This window comes from Equus asinus, chromosome 3 (assembly GCF_041296235.1).
Source record: "Equus asinus isolate D_3611 breed Donkey chromosome 3, EquAss-T2T_v2, whole genome shotgun sequence".
NCBI lineage: Eukaryota > Metazoa > Chordata > Mammalia > Perissodactyla > Equidae > Equus > Equus asinus.
Window position 1 is genome coordinate 5541888 of NC_091792.1, and position 22691 is coordinate 5564578.

Sequence of the window (22691 nt, forward strand, 5' to 3'; positions counted from 1 at the left end):
GAAAGAGAAAGAACTTTTCATCAAAATCAGAATAATATTTAATAAAATGTTAAGCACATTAATTTAAAAGTCTTTTTTCTCTTTATCTCACTTTTATCGCCCAAGATAACCTGGGAAGTGAAAATCTCACAAACTTATCTCCCCCGTCTCTCCCTCTCTTTCTTCCTCCTTCTGTCTTCCTACTTCTTCTTCTTCATACTTTTATATGCATTTTCAACCCTTTCAGAATAGATTCTATCGCAGACTTTCCTTAGAAATGACTTCTGCACTTATTATACCTAGCAAAATTAAATGCACTGGAGGTAGTTAATTATGATGTCAATACTCACCAAAGAAGTGAGTTTACAAAAAATTCCTTTATTTCAAAGATAGGTGCAAATTACACTTATAACATCATGGAAAATATTGGCCCTTGAGGGGAATACTTCTCTATCCTTTAAATGGTGTTCTTGTGACAAAATAACGAAACCTAAGAATGAAGATAACACAAAAAGGTCATGATGCTATAACCATGACCTCCATTTAAGATATATCCATTGTCATTCTTTTATAAAAAAGTTAAGAATCTTCATTTTAACCAGAAAGAAAGGACTTTTTCTTATGTGTTAAACGAAAATCTTATTTTCATTTACATGCCTCATTTAAATTATATGTAATAATAAAGAAATTACATTCTTATTATAGTTCATTAACTGAAGAGCTGTATTCTGTCCACTAATCAAGTCGAACATTTTCTGTTTGGGGATTTGAGATAGAACTGATCGATACTGCCTCTTCCTATCGGGTAGTATGTCTAAGTTTATTGGCCCCAGCAAATATAAGGAATCCAAAGTCTTGATAGAATCCAACATTTTAGACTGGAAGAGAATTTAGAGAGAATATAATCAATTCCGTGTTGGTCCAACTAATTAAATACATACAAGTGAATGGTAAGCTATTCCATTAGTAGGGAATCAGGTTGACTTCAAATTGTACAGAATTAGAGAAAAAGTAGAATTTTATCTTCTCTAATATTCTGTATCCTTGGATAAAAATATATTTCTGTGCACTTAGAAGCTCTGTATTTCTAAGTCCTTATTTGAAAACTTCACTCTCTTATTCCTGACAGCTTATCCCCCAAAACAGATGCTGTGTGTTACTTAAGTGAAAATCATGAAGAAAAAAAGAGCTAATAAAAATGAAGTACAGAGAGGAACAAAAGACATAAAATTATAGCAGACTTGAAAAGAGCATTGCCATGAGTTTCCTTCTTTAGAAAAATAAAAGACACATTGATATCTGAAGCCAACAGGAAAGGTTCCATGGAAATTTTGAGCACATTAAGACTGAAAAGTTTGCACAAATAGATGATTGTTTTTCACTCCAAGAAATTATTTTTAGCCTTTTTAAAAAGCATTCATCCAAAGAACTTAATTTGGTAAGAAATGTTGTGAACAAGTGGAAAGAATGTATTTCTCACTGGACGCTCTCTTTTCCGTAGATCAAATAGCTATTCCAGATTTTGGCACTGGCGCCATGGAGAACTGGGGGCTCATCACTTACAGGGAAACGAACCTGCTTTATGACCCTGAGGAATCAGCCTCGTCAAACCAACAGAGGGTGGCCAGTGTGGTTAGCCATGAACTTGTGCATCAGGTATGGCATCTTAGCACCGATTAGCTTGATTTGAGAAGTGGCTTAAGACCACAGGAATAATTGAAATTAATTATAACTTAGAAAATAAATAGCCCACTCAGAAAATCCTGCCTGAAAGTTTTTCTTAGTGCTAACATTTTACCATAAAGGAACTTTTAAGACACCTCGTTTTGCCTTTAGCAAATACATTTGCAAGAGGCCTTCCTATAACTTTAAATATTCTCAGGAATACCTAAGTAAAGGCAATAGACTGAGGAGAATTTAAGATCTTTTAAAAACCAGGAGAAATAGAGCAGGAAACAAATGCTAAGTACAATGCCTGCCACTTCTGTGTCAAGTGACAAAATTTACGAGAACAAATCACTATTGAAATTTTCTAGGCCTCTCTACCAAAGGCATGAGAATTTAACTCTCTCTTTATTGCTTGTAATTTCAGTGGTTTGGAAATATTGTGACCATGGACTGGTGGGAAGACCTGTGGCTCAATGAGGGGTTTGCATCCTTCTTTGAGTTCCTGGGAGTGAACCACGCAGAAGGAGAGTGGCAGATGGTGAGCCCTGGATGCCTAGGCTCCAGATCTGTTTTCCTCACGCAAAGCAGATGGAAGCCTTTGGGCCAGGACAATGGCCCAAGTGTGGGGCCAAGAGCACTGGTGAATTGGCACTTCTGTGGTGAGAGTGGGGTGGAGCGAGCTGGCTCCACTGAACTGTACTTGCTAAGAGCCCAGGCCCTAGAGGGCAACTGACCCCTACGATCTGAGGATATCCTTGGTAGAGTCACTCAAGAACACGTGTCAAGGCAGGAAAAAAATTTCTAGCTTAGACAATGCCAACTCTGCGTCCAAGAAAGTATCTGGAGTGCTAGCCTTTTGAAAAATGTCTAAGATTAATTTTGTACACGACTTACCTTACCTAAGTTGCTGAGATAGTGGGGTAAAGAGGTAAGAGTGCAAACTCAGTAGTGAGACTCAAGTTCAAATCATGGATGCATCATTTCCTAGCTGCATTACAGGGAAGGTGACTGTGAGCAAGTTACATCTCCTCTTTGAGTCAGTTCTCCCCTCTATGAAAGAACATTGTTCTCTATCTTGTAAGCTTAGAAGCTCCCAACACGTACATGCAATTACTATTACAGTCTTGTGTGTCCCTGAGGGGCCTGGAACAGAGGCTTCTGTGAACTCTACAGATATGCTTTTCCAAAAAGCTAGATGTGTTTTTATTTATACTTAGCTAGTGTAAGTATTCTTCTCTGTTTGTGTCTATGAAAGTGTAAGCGTGTAGATGTGTGAAAGTAAAGAAGGACAGGAGGTTCTGTACTGTGTAGACTACTGCCCTCTACTGGACAGAATAAAAAGACAATGTTGAACGCTTGAAGCCCTTGCAGTTTCCACAACCCACTTTACAAAGTGAACCAGTTAATTTGCAACAGTTGCTTCTTTAAAAATCTTAATCTACATCAGGGTTTTTCAACCATGGAACTATTGACATTTTGGGTCAGATAATTCTTTGCTGTGGAGGGTTGTCCTGTGTATTGTAGGATATTTAGCAGCATCCCTGGTCTATATCTACTAGATGCCAGTAACCCTCCTGTGCCAGTTGTCAAATAAAAATTGTCCCCACAAATTTCCAGACGTCCCCATGGGAACAAAGTTTCCTCTAGTTGAGAACCACTCATCTATGTTGAAAATGTCTGATTTCATAATTTATTGAAATTAAACTATATAAATGAAAAATTATGTTGTTCTTTATTTTCTATAAAGTAATCTGATGCCCTTCTTATATTCAGATATTATAAAAAATTACAATATTATATTGTATATATAATATATATTTAACATTTTAATATTCCAATTTCAGTTTCAAAAACATCAATTAAATTTCAGAAGAATTTAGTAAGCAGGCAGTTCTTAAATGACATTTAATCACATGATCCAACTCATTCATTCTTCATTCAGTGAACACCATAGAGGACCCAAAATTGAATAAAACACATTTCCTGCCCTTAAGGAGTTCCTGATTTAAGGTCTGCTAGGTGAAGGGGACACATAAATAAAGATACATTATGAGAGCTTGATGAGTACCCCAATGGTGGAGCCCATTTTACAGGTGAAAATCTGCTGCCCAGGAAAGGAATATAACTTTCCACTCTCACACAGACAATTTGTAGCACAACCAAGACTAGAGTCAGATCTGATGCCGAGAACAAGATTCCTTCTACTTGCCTGAACATTTTAGGAGTGCAACAATGAAAATCCAAGTCAAAATTCCCTTGATTGGCAGTCATCACTTGACAATAGTACCTTGCCTCTTATAAATGGAAATCACAAAATTGGAAAATACAAACTAACATAGCATGCTCCTTTTTTGGAAAGATTTTTCATTAAGTAAGATCAAGAGAGCTTTTGATATTTTTATAACAGAGTTAAACTTCGGAATCTAATTAAGAGTCAAAATCATAATAGCAGCTGATGTGTTAGTTTTCCTTCTGTCCCAGCTATGAGGCCAAATGCTTGCCAGGCATTATCTCATTGAATCCTCTGCACGATTCTGAAATGTAGACGCCATCATTACCCCTATTTAATGGGTGAGGGAACTTGCTTAAATTTACATATTTAGAAAGTGGAAAAACTGGGCTTTAAACCAAGGAAGTCTGACCATGGAGCTAGACTTCTCAACTGCTCTATTTTGCTGAGAAAAGCTAGGACTGGAATGAGAAGACGATGATTAGAACCAAAGCGAAAGCTAATGTCATCTTCAATCAATTATGAATCATCCAAATTCCAATGATTAGTTGATGGAAAAAAAATCTGCACATCAATTTTCGGCAAATCAACACACTTCCTCACTAATTCTCAGAATAAATCAGTGAGGTGATAGCATCGTTCCCATTGCATGGATATGGAAACAGGGCTTGGAAAGACAGTGCATGTCAAAAGTCACACAGAAGTAATAGACAGAATTCACAGATGCTTGTGTCTTCTTGGCCTGTCACATGGGGGCGAAGTCAAAGGCGTTATTTATAAATAGGAGAAGGGAATGGAATCAGTATAGACCCATCAGTGCAAAATATGACTAATTTGAACACCTAGTGCTTGTTTTAAATAGTTTGTCATTTATTTTCTGCCAATTTGTATTATATAAATGATATTTTGAAATATGAACCAGTTTAAAGGAAGTGCTGTATTTCTTTGGCTCATTCTGCCATTTCAGCTTCACCAGATCCTACTTGAAGATGTCTTACCTGTTCAAGAGGATGATTCTTTGATGTCTTCACACCCAATTGTTGTCACTGTGGCAACTCCTGCTGAAATAACATCTGTTTTTGATGGAATCTCCTATAGCAAGGTGGGGAAAATATGACATTGTTTTGAATGTCTTGCTGTTTAGTGGCTTTTCTTTGAGTAAATGCCTACAAATGGTAAGAATGGTCAGACTATGATAATGGGCTTTGGGAAACAGTGTAGAACTTGTTCCGAGTGTTGAATATTCAGTAGTTTGTGCTCTTCCATGGAATTGATCAATGCTGGTCATTGTCACGGAATATTGAAACAGATTTTTAAAAATTTCTCTTTCCTCTTCTGTTTATAACAGCTCTCGTTCTGATAATTGAATGTTTACACTTTAAGCATCAAATTTTAAATTTTTATTTGATTTTTTTTAAAAAAACACTAAATCTTCTTTTTCTGCCCATGTGACCAGTGAGAAATGCCATATATGTGGACACCTTTTCTAGTAGAATCCTTTAGTGCTTCCAATAAGCATTTAAATCCGACTCAGTTTGAAGGAATTACTTTTATCCATTTTAAATAAGATGACTTTGGTAGCGTGTTGTAAAAGGGGCATTTTAATCCATTATAATTTTATGAAAAGTTGCTGAAAATCTATAGTGGCCCAAAGTTTTGTTACCCATTTTCTCCCACAACATCTCCTGCAGCTTCTGCTCTACACATATTCCACAGCTGCCTGCAAATACTTTAGTCGTTTTCCACCTCGGCCTCTCCTGGCTTAACCACTATGTTAAGTTGCTCTAAAGCCGCTGCAAACTAATACACACATTTTGTTTTCCTGGGTGATAGCTAAAGTTGTGCTTAAGACACTATTATAGTTACTAAAGTAAATACTAGATCAAACTGGCTTGAGTAAAAAAAGCCTCCTAGACACAGAGTTTGAAATTTACAGCAGTGTATTTTTTATCTTCCCCTCTTATATTAGTCCCATGGCATTTTTTCAGGCTTTTTTTATTCATTTTCTTTCAGATTGTCAATGATTCCTTTTGATCTGTCTGTTAAAATAAAAATTTCTAATCCACTGATGGTATATTCTAATAATTCACATGAGAAGTTTTTATTTATTGAATCAGTTTCTTCCTGAGTCCTACATACTTCATGGTTTAAGATACTAGGTCAGAAATAAATAAATCTTTCTAAGAGTTTAGCCTTCTACCAGGTACAAAAATAATTTATAATACTTAATAAATTATAGTAACAACTACTAACTTAAATGGTTTTTTGGTCAGTTACTTGAAAATTGATTTAAAATTTTATAAATAGGGCATTTTAGTACTAATGTTAAAATATGTGAAAAGAAAGTAGAGAGCAGAGGTATTCATCAGATTCTTCAGACTAAAGAAAACCAAATGAAATAAAACCACTTTTGAAGAGAAGGCTTGTATGCCTAAATGATACATCTATTTATGTTAAACTATCTGACTAGATAATTCCTCAACTATCTACTTCCCTCGGTGAAATATAATCACTTTTTCCAAAAGTTTATATGTTTAATAAGTAGCCAGAATTTTATCCTGAAACTACTTTCCTTATTCATCAAAGAACATGATTTTTCTGAAACTTTGTTTCTCTTTCCTTAGGAAAACCCCATCTGCTGGTTCATTTGGTGAAGTGCAATAATTATGCAAACCTCATCACTGAAACGATGACCATTTTATCAATGTCTCTTTTACCTTTTAGTTGCTTTAGAATCATAGATACATGGGGGTGTGCCAAGTGGTATTTTTATCCTAAAACCATAGAGCTATAACCATGTGATTTGGTAGGATTATCTTGAAGAAATCTCACAAATATGGTCACGAAATGCCTGTCACAATAGCTATCAGTGATATTTGCTTATTCGTTTAATCTGTGATTCTTTTCCATCATAGGGAGCTTCCATTCTGAGAATGCTTGAAGACTGGATAACACCAGAGAAATTCCAAAGAGGATGTCAGGTACCATTTATTGCTTTTGATGATATTAAAAGTAAACTACGCTGATGCATGGCTGATGAGTGTTAAGATATGTGATTAATTAACGACAATTCTCTTTTTACTTTTCCTTTACTTACTCAGGGATGGATAACATAGTAAAACATAGAAGGGCGATTTCACACCTAGTTAAGTGCCTACATTTTATCAGTAATTACCATTTAGCAGAAGTTTCATGGAGAAGTTTAAACAGATTACTTAGTTATTTTTGATACTCTTTACATGTGTAGTAGTCAGCTCAGGCTGCCATAGCAAAATACCGTACACTAGGTGACTAAAACAATAGAAATCTATTTTCCCGTAGTTCTGAAGGCTGAGAAGTCAAGACCAAGACCAAGGTGCCAGCAGACCCAGCTTTTGCTGAGGGCTCCCTTCCTGGCTTGCAGATGGCTGCTTTCTCACTGAGTCCTCACATGGCAGAGAGAGAAGGAGATCTCTGGTCCCTCTTCCCATAAGGACACTGATCCCATCCTGAGGGTCCCATCCTCATGACCTCATCTAAACCTAAAGACCTGCAAGGCCTCATCTCCAAATACCATCACATTGGGCATTAGGGCTTCAGTGTATGAATTTCTGGGGAACACAATTCCGTCCATAGCAACATGATACAAAAACTTAAATCCATCAATAAAGGTCTTTCCTTACCATCTGTAAAAGGACTTTTTCCGTATTACTGGATCTGAAAATGGTTCATATAAACATTCTTATGATGATGGAGTTAATGAATAAAGAGAGGCTGCTTCCTTTCGGAAACAGAAATCACAATAAACTTTCTAAAGCATTTCACACATCCCACTTAAGCTTATTATTCCCGGTGGATGTTGCAGTGTCGTTTTTGTTCTTCTGGTAGACCTAAGCCAATTCTCTCAGGGTTTTATATCATCAGAGTGGCTACACGGTGTCCCTAGAACGGTGCTGCCTGCAGGTTGGCCCCACTGCAGCCTGGAGATGGAGCCGGAATTGTCTTCCTCCCCTTCCCTTCCGTCTGCATCCTCCTTACTGTGACCTCACAGGTAGGCAGCCTGCGCAGGGCTGTGGGCGTCTAGCCCACAAGGTAGCAAACAGGTCAAAAGAAGCACCCCCGCTAAGCTTCCCAGAGGGACCCGTACAGCGATCCCCAGGACAGCGTCTGCCCCGTTCCTACCGCTCTCACTGCCACCAAGGCTTCTGTGTGGCTCTACTAACGGTTCTCTTCGATCCAACACTAAAATTCCTAGGTGACTGTTCTGTGAGATATAAGACCAGGATTTAGGAAATATTTAGGGAGTACATTAGTATATTTTACTCCTTTTGTTCATTAATAACATTCTGTGTGGACATTAGGAGGAAAGGGAGAAGCTGTGTGCCTGTTCTTACGTGTACGTTAGGACGTCACGTAACTTCTCCAGCAGCTCAAACTCACACGTCATCGTGTCTTCTCTCACTGTAAGCGCCTTTAGTAAGGAACGCTGTCATCCGTACCTTTGCAGACACTCCAGTGCCTAGCAGAATGCATTCCCAAGTGTTGGGTGACCCAAAAAGTGCTCCTTGAATGAGTGAATGAATATCTATAATAAATAATATAAAATATAGAAACAAAGACAATTCCTTCTCAAAAATTAACTTAAAAATCCATTTGCATAGTTTTCATTCTAGATTAAATTGTAATTGGTAAGTAACACATTCTTGGAGCCTTCAAAGCTGACTTCAAATTAAATGACTTTTCATATTACCTTTTTTAGAGAGGTACTAAAAGAGTCCTCAAAAGTGAACAGCTATTCTAATAATTCAGTAATAGTCTTGAATTTTCTTTAATCCAGTGTCTTTGCTGTAATTAATAAAAAACTCAGTCCTGACTAAAACTGATATTTCCCTAGTTAAACCTGTCTTCCTCCACTGTATCTGTGACTATGGTGGTGCTACTGACTGAACTAGAATGAACAGATAGTAACTTTCCCTGTAGTTATAATGTTATGGAATGAATTTACCAAGAAACACTGAAACACTTGCTCATTTCCTTCGATCTTCAAACACGAGCTAATATCTGAAAATAGTATATGATCAATAGAGGCCACACTCAATAAGCTCTCCAACCAATTGGAACATCCCTTCAGATAGTTCAAACATCGAACAGTATCCCCCCTCAAGTTATCATTCATGCTGTGACTGCTGCCTCTAAATGCCACAGTCTGTGACTTTGGAGTTTAAGGTCTTTCCTTTGCAAATACTAACTTTCTGCCGAAAGTGACTCTTTATTAGTTAAGCTGATGTGGCGCTAAATCTGGGCATGGCCAGCTGTCTGTTCTTTCTCACACCCATCACCATCCCCTAAACCCAAACTCAGACAGCAGATGACGTGCAGAGTGAGGGAAAATAAGAGCAAAGCCATCAACTGGAGAATCTTTAAGGCTGTGCTTGTACATAAAAAAGCACAAGCGATAATAATATATGCTCATAAAATAGGAACTAAGAAATATATCCGTCCCTTCTTTTCCTTCTAGTGTCAGTAGGATCTCTGATCAGACAGGAATGGCCCAGCTGGAACATGCCCTGTCCTGGGATGCTGGTGATAGAAACCACTGTCCCTTCCTTTGGTGCTGAGCCACACCACTAGTGAGGGACTGCTATTGAGGGACTGAGGTCAGCGGGACATTTGGACTGCCATGACCTCCTCATGCTTATTCAAGATGAAGAGGAAATTTCTTAATATTGAATATTCAGCAGGCACTAATGTAGATAAAATGAAATTAGTACCTTTTAATTTGCTGTTTATATAAATGTCCAAACATCCTCTAGTTCAGGAGAAGCAAGAAACTGCAATTTAGAAAACAGTAACAATAATAACTACAGTGACGAAAACCACACAAACTGGTCCAGGATTCGGAATTCTCTTCACGGTAATTTCAGGCAAATCTTTTCACTTCTCTAGGCACCAGTTTCGTTCACCCCCAAAATGTGGGATTTGTATAAAATAATATTTAAGGTCCCTTCCAGCTCCAAGATTGCACGTTTCTAAGCTCAAGACATTGTGAATATACAAAGAAACTCTTCTAAGTTCATTTTAAGAAGATACTATCACTAGAGATTGTCATTAACAGGTACCCATAGTTATAATTATTATTATTCTGAGTATCCAGGTATTTTATTAAGATAGAACAAATTGTCTGTGCAAAACTCTGGAACAAATACCTAAAATCGCTGTAGAGTATGTGCCTTTCATTTTCTCTCCCTTCCTGTGCCTGCCTTCCAGTGGCAGTGCTGAGCAGTGAACCAATCAGAACAAAGACCAAGGCAGCTTTCCAGACTGGCCTCAACTCTCTTCTAGGCCTCTTGGAGAAGTCCTGCTAGTATATAGTTTTCTCTCTCTGTGCCTGAAGAGTAATTTAGAAGATAATGTGACTTAGGTACAGTACCTACTGAAAATTATAGCAACTTGGAGTGAAAATGATATGTGCAAAGTCAACCACTGGTTATTTTCTCTGAAGGCTGAAAGAACACTTAAAAAGGTTCTATTTCTTTTCTTCCTTCCTTTCTTTCTTTCTTTCTTTTTTTTTTTTGGTGGGGAAGATTGGCCCTGAGCTAACATCTCTTACCAATCTTCCTCTATTTTGTATGTGGGATGCTGCCATAGCACGACTTGAGGAGCAGTGTGCAGGTCTGCACCCGGGGTTCCAAACCCACAAACCCCAGGCCACCAAAACAGAGCACTCAATCTTAACCACTATGCCACCGGGCTGGCCCCAGAGGGTTCCATTTCTATCGAGGACTTTCACATTTTGAACTGGCCAATTCCAGAGAGTAACAGAGGAGTGATACAGCAGGAACTTTGGAAGGTGCCCTGGAGAACCACAAGTGGCAGCTAATTATGAAATTCAGAGAAGACTTGGAATTTTTTCTGATGATATATCACATTATATCTGAAAACTTGTATGTATAGAGATTTTGTGAACAAAATTGCTAAAGATTTGCATTTTCAAAATATTTGAAGAGTGAATCTTTAAAGTGAATAATTTCCTCAATTTATCCATCATCATCATCATCATCATTATTCAAAAGGTTGTATAAGCATTTCTTTAGAACAGAGGTCTGTGAACTCCTGCCTGGCTGCGGGCAACCCAGCTCACTATCCATTTCTGTAAGGTCTGCCAACAAGATCACTTCTACATTCTGAAATGCCTGAAAAGAGCAAAGAAGGATATTTCACAGCATGTGAAAGTGATCTGGAATTCAACTATCAGTGTGCATAAATAACGTTTTATTGGCAGACAGCCATGCTCCTTCATTTACATCATGTCTGAGGCTCTTTGTGCTATAGAGGTGGAGCTGAGCAGTGTCACAGAGACTGACTAGCCCACAAATCTTCGCTCCGTGGCTTTTTACAGAACAGGTTTGCTGAGCTGGCTGAGAGCCAAGCTCACCTGTTTTATCTTTGCATATCACCTCAGTCATTCGTGTGTGGTGGGCTCCTCCAATGTCTGAGGTGAGAAAACACCACATCAATGAAGGGAGGGGATGCAGCCAGTCGCGAAGGAGTCAGTACCGCTAAGTGAAGATCACAGAACCGTGGATCTCTCTTTGCAGTGGATCAGAAATACCACGGACTGTTGACTGACTGCTGAACGCTTGCTTACCTTTAAGTAACTTATTGCTTGTCCTGTAAAAATTAAACTCTTCCTCCCTTGGTCACAATGCCATTAGACTAAAAAAGAGAGCTATCTCATTAATAGGAAAAAAAATATTCCTTATGCTTTACAAATAAACTATTATTTGTACAGTGTTTTTATAGGTTGCAAAATGTCTTGCATACAGTGTGTCATTGATTTTTGTTCTAGGTGCACTCGCTGTATTATACATTAGAATGAAGCATGTCTAGGGGCTTAGCTTGTGTTGTGGAAGTATGAGAAAAGCAAACATCACCTTCTGAAATACTTGTTTTCTTTCACATACAGATTTACTTGGAAAAATATCAATTTAAGAATGCAAAAACTTCAGATTTTTGGGAAGCACTTGAAGAGGTAAGGAAGAGCATATCCTCAGTTACTTCTTTGTCTGATTAATACATGACTTTTCTTTATCAGATTATACTACCATTTTATTTCCCCTTACTTGTTAGTTAATTAATCGCCATGGTTTTTAGGCAAGCAATCTGCCCGTTGAAGAAGTAATGGACACCTGGACCAGACAGATGGGCTATCCGGTGCTCAATGTGAATGACAGAACAAACCTCTCACAGAAACGCTTTCTGTTGGACCCAACAGCCAATTCTTCCCAGCCACATTCTGTGCTTGGGTAAGGATCTATAATGCATTTCAGGAGAAAAGCATAAATTTGATGGAAATACTAGTCTTTTACTCAGGTCCTGCTCATCAGCATGTCAGTGATGGGTGATGGTATAAAAGCATAGTATCTTTGGGGAAACAAAGGCGTTCCCAGGGAGCTCTGTGGTCTCCAGGTTCAAAACGGAGGACTGAGCTCATGCATCCCAGTGCTACTCTTATCACTGCATAAAGGAAGAGAAGTACGAAAAGAAAGAAACTCATACGAGTAAAGAAAATAAAGAGGTGGGGCTATATGCAACATAGAATTTTAGAAGAAGAGAAGCAGAAGGAGAAATATTGACAGAAAATGAACAAACTGAAGAAGATGCAGCCAGATAAAAGGGGACTTGCAGCAGAGCTGCCCTTCCGTACCCCTAGCTAAGCGCTGGGCTCAGGGTCGGCATGCAGAGTGGAGGCACGAGTGAGAAGCGAGGCGGGAAATAGGGCAATTAATTTGAAGTCTAGACTCAGGACAGCTGTGCCAGCCAGACCCCGCCCCCTTGACTTTCCCTTCAGCTACTCCCAAGCCTTCCTCTACACAGGGCTCTCAGAAGTCTAGCAATGGCCCAAGGCAAAAGTCCAGAGGGCTTTTTTTTCCCTAAAGAAATTGACTAAAAAATGGCAGAGAGCTAAGAATTTTCACTTGGTTGAGATGCCCAGAGTAAAGTCTTCCTCATTCTGGCATTTGTGGGATGGATGGGCTAGAGCTGCCACCTCCCCCTGTGCGAGCACAGAGCTCCCAGTCCGACTTCCCATTTGGCGGCGAAGATTCTATCAAAAACATACCTCCCTTCTCAACAGTAGAGGGATTACGTACAAGCCAAGAATAATCAGTTTAGTCCTTCTTTCTTAAATACGAATGGATAATCAAGGGTCAGAAGGTAAAATCCCACATGGACAAACCAAAAAACCTGTCTCTATCAGAAACATAATTGAGGAAACAGAATATAAATTTATGAAATATATTCACAGATCAAGAAGCTACTATACTGATTAAGAGCAGAATGTCTTTGAAAGGATAAACTGACAATACAAAAGAGCTCTGGAAGATTAAATTTTTAGTTGTCAAAAAAATTAATAAACCAACTAGAAATAAATTTGGGGAATTCTATAAAAACATAGAGCAAATACACATGGAACTGGCAAATATGAAACAGAAGACAAATATGGAACGTCTAGCACCCAACTAATAGAGAAAACAGAGAAACTTGAGGGACAAATTATGTCAAAGAAATAATAAAGGACACAAGGATTCTGATCAAAAGGCTCCAGTGAGTACACAGTACAAAGAGGAAAAAACAAAAACCAAACACATACCCAGCGACATCCTCAGGAAATTTCACAAAACGAGGCTGCATGAGTTAGCATGGCATTAGACTGCTCCACAGCAACCTTGACCCCAAGAAGAAAATGGAGCGATCATCTACAATGTTGAAGCAAAACATATTTTCAACTCCAATTCTATACTCAGGTTAAACCACGTTGGAAAGCAGAGTAAAAACATTTTCAGACATGAAACCCCAGAAAATGCTTTCCACACAGCACTTCTTAGAAAGTTACAGAGGCTGCACTCCATGGGGGGTGGAGGAGGGAGAGAGAGAAAAAATAGGAACAAATCAAAAAAAGAGGAAGACGTGGGATTCAGGAAACAGTGCGTCCAAGCTAGGAAAGCCATGAAAGGAAAAGCAAGCCACCTGCGATCCCGTAGGCTCCCAGGCCATGAGTAAGAGGGAACGAGGGGGCTAAGGTGCGTGATCCCCCGGAACAAGCCGTGCTCTCTCTAGTAGATAGTGTGACAGGAGGATGGAACAACTTGAGGGTTTGGTGAAGCCCCATCAGTTGGTCAACTATAGAAAAGAAAATGAGAAAAGCCAAAATCAAAGGCTGTATATAAAAATCATAATCCAAAACCATAAAGCAGGTAAAATGATTTTAAGTCATTGACAGAGTCTAAGACATAGGAGTCCATTGGAGCCTTACATTAGGGGAAATTTTTATTTAAGTGACTGAGGGGCCATGACATCAGACCATACAGAAGGAAATATAATTTCAATACACTTTGTGGCCAACAATATATATATAGTGTAATTTCATAAATGTTATTTATTGGCTTTTAACTTTTATAATCAACCAATGGATAACATATGTTAAAATTTTGTTATAGTGGCAGAGTAGATTGTAAATACAGTCTTAAGAGAAAAAGTAGCTGACAGAAGAAAGGAGGTGGAAGCAAGAGAAGAGGTGGAAGGAAGTGTCCGGATGCTAATTCAGTGGTGCGCGGAGCTAGCTTCTGAAGGAGGTGCTGGCCTGTGGGAAGGGTGCAGAGGGAGACTGCGGGTTTTCAACAGCAGTTTTTCTGGTTTTTTGATTAAGGATGTTTTTATTTAAAAATTGCACAAATGAAATTCTCCTGCACATTTAAACAGCAATTACAAACTAATATCAATCAAATGCTCTTGCATTTATATCATTTATAAGAAACTTCCAAACATCACTACTTTAAATTTTATTAAATTCGATTTATAATTTCAAAATACAAACACCTAAAGATGTAGATTTATATATCTAATTTTTTAAAAACCTTCCTATACAGTTTTATGAATCTGACAAATTAAAACTCATAAATATAGTATATCAAATTTCCTGGGCATTTTCAACATATTAAAAATCAAACCCTGAGCCAGCCCTAATCGCCTAGTGGGTAAAGGTTAGCATGCTGTCCTTCAGCAGCCCGGGTCTTATTCCTGGGCGTGGAACCACACCACTCATCTGATAGTAGCCACGCTGTGGTGGTGGCTCACATAGAAGAACTATAAGGGCCTACAGCTAGAATATACAACTATGTACTGGGGCTTTGGGGAGGAAAGAAAAAGAGAGGAAGATTGGCAAGAGAAGCTAGCTCAGGGAGAATCTTTCCTAGCAAAAAAAAAAAACCCTTAACTTTACAAAATTAGACTTTCCTAGACATTTAAACATGTCTACAGAGTTAAGGTGTTCTAAGTATATCATTTAAAACTACAAATCCAATATGTCATTTCTTCTAATTTGCTAGACGTTTTTGAACATTTCAAATGTTGTAAATGCTGACAAAACATGTAACACAGCCAGTGATTTCAAAACTTATCACACATGTGAACACACTTTGTACAAAAGTCTTAATACCATATCTATTTCTATATAACTAAATAGTTCTCTTGGTATACATTTCTGGGGTGCCAACCGCTCCCAAGAGAAGAGAACAAAATCAGGATCTTGGCACGTCCAGCCCATGGGGCTGGCCACAGGAACCTGGGCATACCACTCTGGGGACATCTTCCCAGCCCCTGGTTACCCAGCTGAGCGCCCTCCTAGGCTGGATCCTGGCTAAATGTGGCAACAGGGTGCAGCACTGGTCACCTGGGTATCATTCCAGTTTAACCCATGACAATTTTTATTGTCCCTTCTTTCAAATTCTTAACACTTGGTTTGGGTAGAGAGAATTTTGCACCCACCCCTCCCTTCCAGGTGGCCTCTAATCTCCAATGAAAAGACCCTTCACCCTCTTTATCTCTCTCTTAATTGTCTCATTGACTTTATAGTCACTTATATATAAATCATCACAAGATAATTATTCAATAGCAATTAGGATAACGTGGGGAAGGAGAATTACAGATGTGAAGAAGGTGTCTCAGAACGTGTTTAATTTAATCACTATATACTGGTTCTTTTTGGCCAAGGAAGATTAGCCCTGAGCTAACATCTGTCGCCAATCTTTCTCTTTTTATTTTTGCTTGAGGAAGATTAGCCCTGAGCTAACATCTGTGCCAATCTTCCTCCACTTTATATTTGGGATGCCGCCACAGCATGGCTGACGAGTTGTGTAGGTCTGCACCTGACCCGAACCTGCGAACCCGGGCCACCAAAGTGGAGCACACTGAACTCAGATACTAGGCCGTGGGACTGGGGCCTAAACTGGTTCTTTTATAGTTACTGTTTTATGTACTAGCAAATTAGACTGGCCATATTTAATACTGCTATTTAATAGTCTTTGGATATTAAAATTAAAAAAACATTTCTCTCTTGAGAAACAAACTTCCACAGTAATTGTTCCCTTCTGGCATACGTATCCATTGCTTCATTAAGTGAAAACATAGCCAACACTTTGTACACCAGTGGGGTTGGATGTTTTCAAACTTCTATTTGGTTATGGATTCCTCTCCACACACAAAATTTTATAACCAAGTGCATTAAATATATCATCAGGTCTAAAATCACTTTTTAGGTTATGATAAATCTTTAAGTTGTATTCATCAAGGTTTAGAACATGGAACTAAATTGGCATTTATACTTTTCCCTAATATTTTCTTTAGTTTCTGCCTTCAGATACTGTTTTTATTTTATTTATATTCATAGGTACATGATTTTTAGTGATCATTTATCACAGACACAATCTACTTGTTCCATTTTTGTAAAAAGAAAAAAAGAGTTATATATGCCTAGGAAAATAAACCTAGAAAACATGTGTTGAGAACATTTGCTAAAAGTCTGTGGTAGCTCCTAAATAGGGGCTGGCCCCGTGGCCGAGTGGTTAAGTTCGCGTGCTCCGCTGCAGGCGGCCCAGTGTTTCGTTGGTTCGAATCCTGGGCGCGGACATGGCACTGCTCATCAAACCACGCTGAGGCAGCATCCCACATGCCACAACTAGAAGAACCCACAACGAAGAATATACAACTATGTACCAGGGGGCTCTGGGGAGAAAAAGGAAAAAAAATAAAATAAAATCTTTAAAAAAAAAAAAAAAAAAGTCTGTAGTAGCTCCTGAACAAATAAGAGAGAAAAAGACATATCAAAAGTGATCCTTCCTTATTTTTCACTTGCTTAAAAAACTAGATCGCAACATATGCCTTCAAGTTCCCAGAAAGGAATTAATCCTTTCACCTGCTCTCTAACAAGATATATTCCTGTATGGTAGACATGCGGTCTGTTAAATTGTACTATAAACTGAATGGCCTCCTCCCTTTTCTCACTGTTTAAATAGTCCAAGATTAGGGAATTCTTACAGACCAGAAACTTTTTATAATCCAAACGGCCCAAACATGAGTGAGTTATTGTTTGAAGACTATGGCTTCAACCATCTCTTAGAAACGGGTGAGTTTCACATCTCCACCAGTGGGCGCTCTCTGTGGGGACGGCTTACGTGTCTTTGGCAGTCCCCTCTCAGGGTAAATAGGTGGAAGAATGCAAGTAGGTGTGTTCTCTTGGGAGAATAAGTCGGTTTCCTTAGTGAAACTTACATTGGCAATATTTAATACTGCTAGAGCCTGTTATATGGTTAGACATTAAAAAAAGTGAATTATACCTTTAAAAAGTGAAATCTGATACTGAATTTTAGATAACATATAAGAAACTCTATCATTTCATTTATGTAAGTCTCAAATCTGTTATTTTACTCAGATTAGATTAGACCCTGCGATTCTAAAACTATAAAATTGTATAGCCTCTATCCTTTTCATCTTATGATACGCTTACAAACCTTAGAGTAATGTTTTTTACGTGACCTTAGAATTATATCTTACACCCACTTTAGGCACAGTGCAGTCCAAAGAGGGACAGTCCAAATGTGAAATCTGACTGTGCACCCAGGGCATGCAGACCCTGGGTGCCCTGCTCTCTCCGTCAGGGTGGCATTGGGAAAGGCGAGGGGCAATGAGATGTCCATCTACGTGGCAGCACCAAATCAGCAGAGCAGGGAGAGAGCGAGATGTGTAGATGGGATGTGACTTTTAAAAAATGCTTCATTGTCTGTTGAGAAGCTACAGGGGTGCTCTTAGTTTGGCTTCCCTAAAAGCAGACCCTGAGGTGAGCATTCAAGTGGAAGTGACTCTTTGGGAAGTGTTTCTAGGAGAGAGAATAGGGGAGTGAGAAGTGGGGTAAGGAGGCCCAGCAACGGTGCAATACCAAGCAGGTCCTGTAGAGGGCAACTGCCTTGTAGGGAAGTTCTGGAGAGGTGCTTCAAAGTGGTCCGAGGGATGGGGGAAGAAGGATTCTCATGCACATGCGTCACTGGGTAAGGGCTGCCTTCAAGAATGTTAATTCCCACGAGCTTCTGGCGTTCCTTGCTCCGGCAGCCAGAGGGCAGTCTTCTGACAGAGAGACCCAGGTGCTGGCTGTTGGCAGGGAAAACACGCTGGAATCTAGGGTGTACAAAAAGGACAAGATTCAAGGGACTAAGGGTGGAGCACCGACAACGTCTGCCACAGGACCCAAGAAACAATTTGTGTATTGGCGCCGTGAAACTGACAGCCAAAAACATCCCACTGCACTAAAATCCTCCAAGAGCGCTAGTAAAACTCAATTCTATAAAACGTTTCCATGGCTATAAAATGAAGGATTCCTTCTTTCATGCAGATGGCAAAAATATGTTCTCCCTGAATGGCATAAATTTTATTATATCTTGAAAAGGAGAAGAAGCTTTCCCCCGTTCTCAGTTAGGGACCCGAATGATCACAGATGAAGACAAACGAGGGCAAGTTTGAGCTGAAACCCAAACTCAAACACAGATTCATCTTCTGTCAGGGCTCCTGCATTTTCTGCCTGGTAGGAGATGATGTGAGAACAAACGATCAGAAAGACGTTTAAGACCCCTTTGAAGAGATTTCAAGACTAAAATGTTAAGTATGTATCATATCAATATACAAAGCTAATCTCCTCCCCCTGCTCCACAAGAAACTATTAAGAAGCTAAAGAGAACACTAAAAACCCTAAAACACGCTGCCTGATGGGTCCTCCTCCGCAGCACGTGTGTTCACTTTGACCCTAAATAGAGATATGCTCCGTTTAAAGAGCATGCAAAGCTTTAAGGGATGACGGTGGTAGTGTAATCTCAACATGATTTCTAACGTGTTATTTCCTTCACAGCCTTTTAAGATTGTCTTCTGAATTCTAAAAATGCTTTGTGTTCCTTGACAGAAGCTATGGCATATTAGAGTGTGTGCAAGTATGTGTGCGAATGCTCAACATTATCATACACTGTGTTATATGTATGCAATATCTTTATTCCAAAGCCTCAAAGCATTTTATTGAAATGATCTTCTTCATCCTTAGCTAACTTTTTGATATAAAGTTTCACATTTTCAAGATTTATAGAAATTGAAAGGAATTACGTGGCCTATTCCATCACTAAAGAATGTTGTATTAACTGTATTAATGTATACTATACACTGGATGATCACTTATGAGGAAAATGTGCTTGTCTGTTGCTTTTTAATTATTTTTATTTTGGAAATGTTTTTAATTTTTAGTAATAAAAGTTAAATTTTTCTTTTTAAAAAACTTTAGTTACACATGGAATATTCCAGTTAGATGGACTGAAGATAATGTTTCAAGTATTACAATCTACAATAGGTCAGAAACAGGAGGTAAATATCACCAATTGGTTTATTTATTCTTTGGATTAATGTACCACATTAAAGTAAGTGTAAAGAAACAACAACAAAGCTGGAACTTATGATGTAAATTCCAGCTAACAGTGACCTCTTAAATAATTTATTAATGAGTTCAAATCCTTACCTACAATAATGAGAACTTTTCTACCTTGGGATATTCTTTTTAATGATTTACCACGACTGACATGACAGTAAATACCCAGATCCCAAGGAGAAGGGTGACTCACCAAATCACTGGAAGATCAATGTCTAAGTTTCCTTCCTTCTTCTCTCCCTCCCTACCTTCTTCTTGTCCTTTTTTTCTTTGTATCAGATAAGTAAGCCATTGAATTTCTTAAAATGTTATGTGACAAGCCTGATTTTGTAAATGCTGCCATTAAATTAGACCTATCATTTTTCCAAAGTAGCATGACATTAGAATCTTTAATAACTCCAAATTATCTTTTCTAAGTTGTAAGTTGTCGCCAGTAGCTCAAGGCAGTATCTGTATCTATATCTATCCATCCATCCATCTCCCTAAGTGAATTACTTGGCACTTGCTTGTATTAAAATTCAGCTGTGACTGTTCTGCTCACTGAAATTGACTGGAAACATATTTCTGTAGTCTATCCTTTGATTCATCTTTTCCTTTCTTGAAAAATTTTAGAATTCTGTAAAAACCAGGAGACTTCATCACATGTCCTCTCCTCCAGATCACTGAAAAATAATAAATAAGGCAGGTTTTAGCATCTAGCCCAGAAAAATCCTACTTTTTATGCTTTTACCACTGTACTTGTTTTGTGTTTCAAAATCATTTCTTATCATTAAGACAAACGAAACTCTTCCTCACCTCGTCTCCCGAGGACTCCGTTTCAGAATAGCATTTGTCACGGACTTTCATCCCTGGCTCCTTAGGGAGAAAAGTATATCACCTGTCCTTTATTTACGTATGCCTATTTGCTCCTGCAATATTCTAAAATATTAATTAGGTATGATTTCCCCCGGCAGGTAGATTTTTACCCTAGTTCCAGTAGTTTTTTAGAAAAAAACAGTTTGATTGAGATATAATTCACATACTATGCAATTCACCCATTTAAAGTGTACAATCCAATAGTTTTTATATTCACAGACAAGTGTAGCCACTACCACAGTCAGTTTTAGAGAATTTTAGTCACCTCAAAAAGAAACTCCATACTCTTTAGCTTTCAACGCTCTAGCCTCCCATACCCCCGCCCCTAAGCAACCACTAATCTACTTTCTGTCTGCATAGATGTGCCTATTTTGGACATTTCATATAAATGGAATGATCTATGTAATATGTTGTGACTGCCTTCTTTCGCCTAGCACCGTGTTTTCAAGGTTCGTCCATGTCGTAGCGTGCATCAGGAGTTCGTTCCTTTCTATTGTCAAACTATGTTCGCATTCTATCGGTGTGCCGCCTTTCTTACCCATTCATCAGTTGATGGGCATTTGGATTGTCTCTCCCTTTTGGCTGTTACAAATAATTCTGCTATGAACATTTGTGTCCAAGTTTTTGTGTAGATCCACTAGGTTCTCTTCACCTTTGGGGTTTCTTACTTTTATTATAATTTCTTTTGTGATTTAATTTTTACTATAAACTCTACCAGCTTTGCTACTGTCAAGGTAAGACCCCATTCTGTTGCTTTTACAGCAGAATTTTCTCCTGGTCATTTATGCTAACAATTACTTTAATTGTTGTGGTCAACAATTCTCCTGAATTCTTCTAGAACTCCCAGATCAATGCCATTTTGTCTTAGTATTCTATATACAATTATGTTGTGTTCGGGTACCAAACTGTATCTTTTGTGATCTTGCTGGCCATTTTCTTACTCATAATCCCATCTACCATAGGGAAATGTGGAAGACAGAAAAAAAACACTTTTTAAAATGTGCACTAGCACTGATAAAAGGCCTAATGAGGCTGGCATTCCGTGGGGAGGTTTTCAGTGGATTTGGTTTAACTGTTACTGCATATTTTCCCCACTGGTCACCATTGGTTAATTGAGGGTTGGAGGAATGTCTTGGCAGATGCTTGATTTGCTATTTACAAATTTAAAATCACGAATAATTCATCTCCACGAACACAATTTACCCAGCATTTTCATGGACAGAGGTTTCCACAAAAGTGAATTTTCCAGATAACTAAAGCTTCCTCCAGTGCTTCGTAAGATAAATTTCAGGAGTTAACAATAAATGTTTTTCTTATGTGTACTACGTACTTATTAGACAGACTATTTGAATAATGAATTTAAACCTTAAATAATTAATTCTCTCAAGCAAGTATTTTCTGAGAACTAACGTATATGCCAGATACAGGGGTAGGCATGGAGATGACGCTGAGGAAAGAAAGCACAGTCCTTGCCTTGGGGCGCCCACTGTTCAGCGAGGGTGCAGATGGGTCAGCAGGCACAGGTGATACTGGGTCCTAAGTGCCTGGTGGGGGAATAGCCCAGGGTGCTCACTGGGGAAGCACCAGCCCAGAGTTGGGGGTTCAGGAAAGGGTACTAAAGACAAGGCCATCTGGGCTGAGAGCTGGGGGCTAATGGAAGAGTGTAAATGGTGATAGGACTGATCGAGTGTAGACGGGAATTGTGCCCTGGACGGAGAATGCTAGTATGACAGTGAGAGAACGGAGGACGCACAGCAGCTCCCTACCCTTCTGCCATGATGCCGACTACACTAGTGACTTGTCTGTCTCTCCCCTCCCCAGAGAATGTTCCTTGAGGAAATGGAGCCTATTGTTCTGTGTGTGTGGTTGTTCTGTACCTCCAGCAGGTACCTAATAATTGTTTATTGAATGAATGAATGGAGAGGCTCTAATGTCTGCAGAGCTTGGATGACAAGCCTTTCTTTATCTGAAACTTCAGAATCATGACTGGTCACTTAGCCAGAAGCAAACTAGACCTCTCTTCCTACTTCAAAGTGCCTGCTCCATTTTTAGGCTCTGCAGTAAGTTCCTGTTTCCTGTTTGGGGACATCTTCGGCTCTCAACTCAGAGCACAGATGACGAGCACGTCCTGAGTGTACTGAATGGACAGTCAGCTCAGGTTACCAGCCCTGCCTCCCTCCTCTTGGT

General features: G+C 38.9%; 1 protein-coding gene across 1 annotated transcript in view; it reads left to right on the forward strand.

Moving 5' to 3' along the window:
- The window catches only part of ENPEP (glutamyl aminopeptidase), a 73811-nt gene that overhangs the window by 26024 nt on the left and 25096 nt on the right, over window positions 1–22691 (forward strand). Inside the window, exons 5-11 of the mRNA XM_014839058.3 lie at window positions 1481–1635; window positions 2072–2185; window positions 4845–4979; window positions 6793–6858; window positions 11823–11888; window positions 12011–12162; window positions 19509–19588. Coding sequence (XP_014694544.1) covers window positions 1481–1635; window positions 2072–2185; window positions 4845–4979; window positions 6793–6858; window positions 11823–11888; window positions 12011–12162; window positions 19509–19588 — 768 coding nt within the window. The remainder of the gene's footprint in view (window positions 1–1480; window positions 1636–2071; window positions 2186–4844; window positions 4980–6792; window positions 6859–11822; window positions 11889–12010; window positions 12163–19508; window positions 19589–22691) is intronic.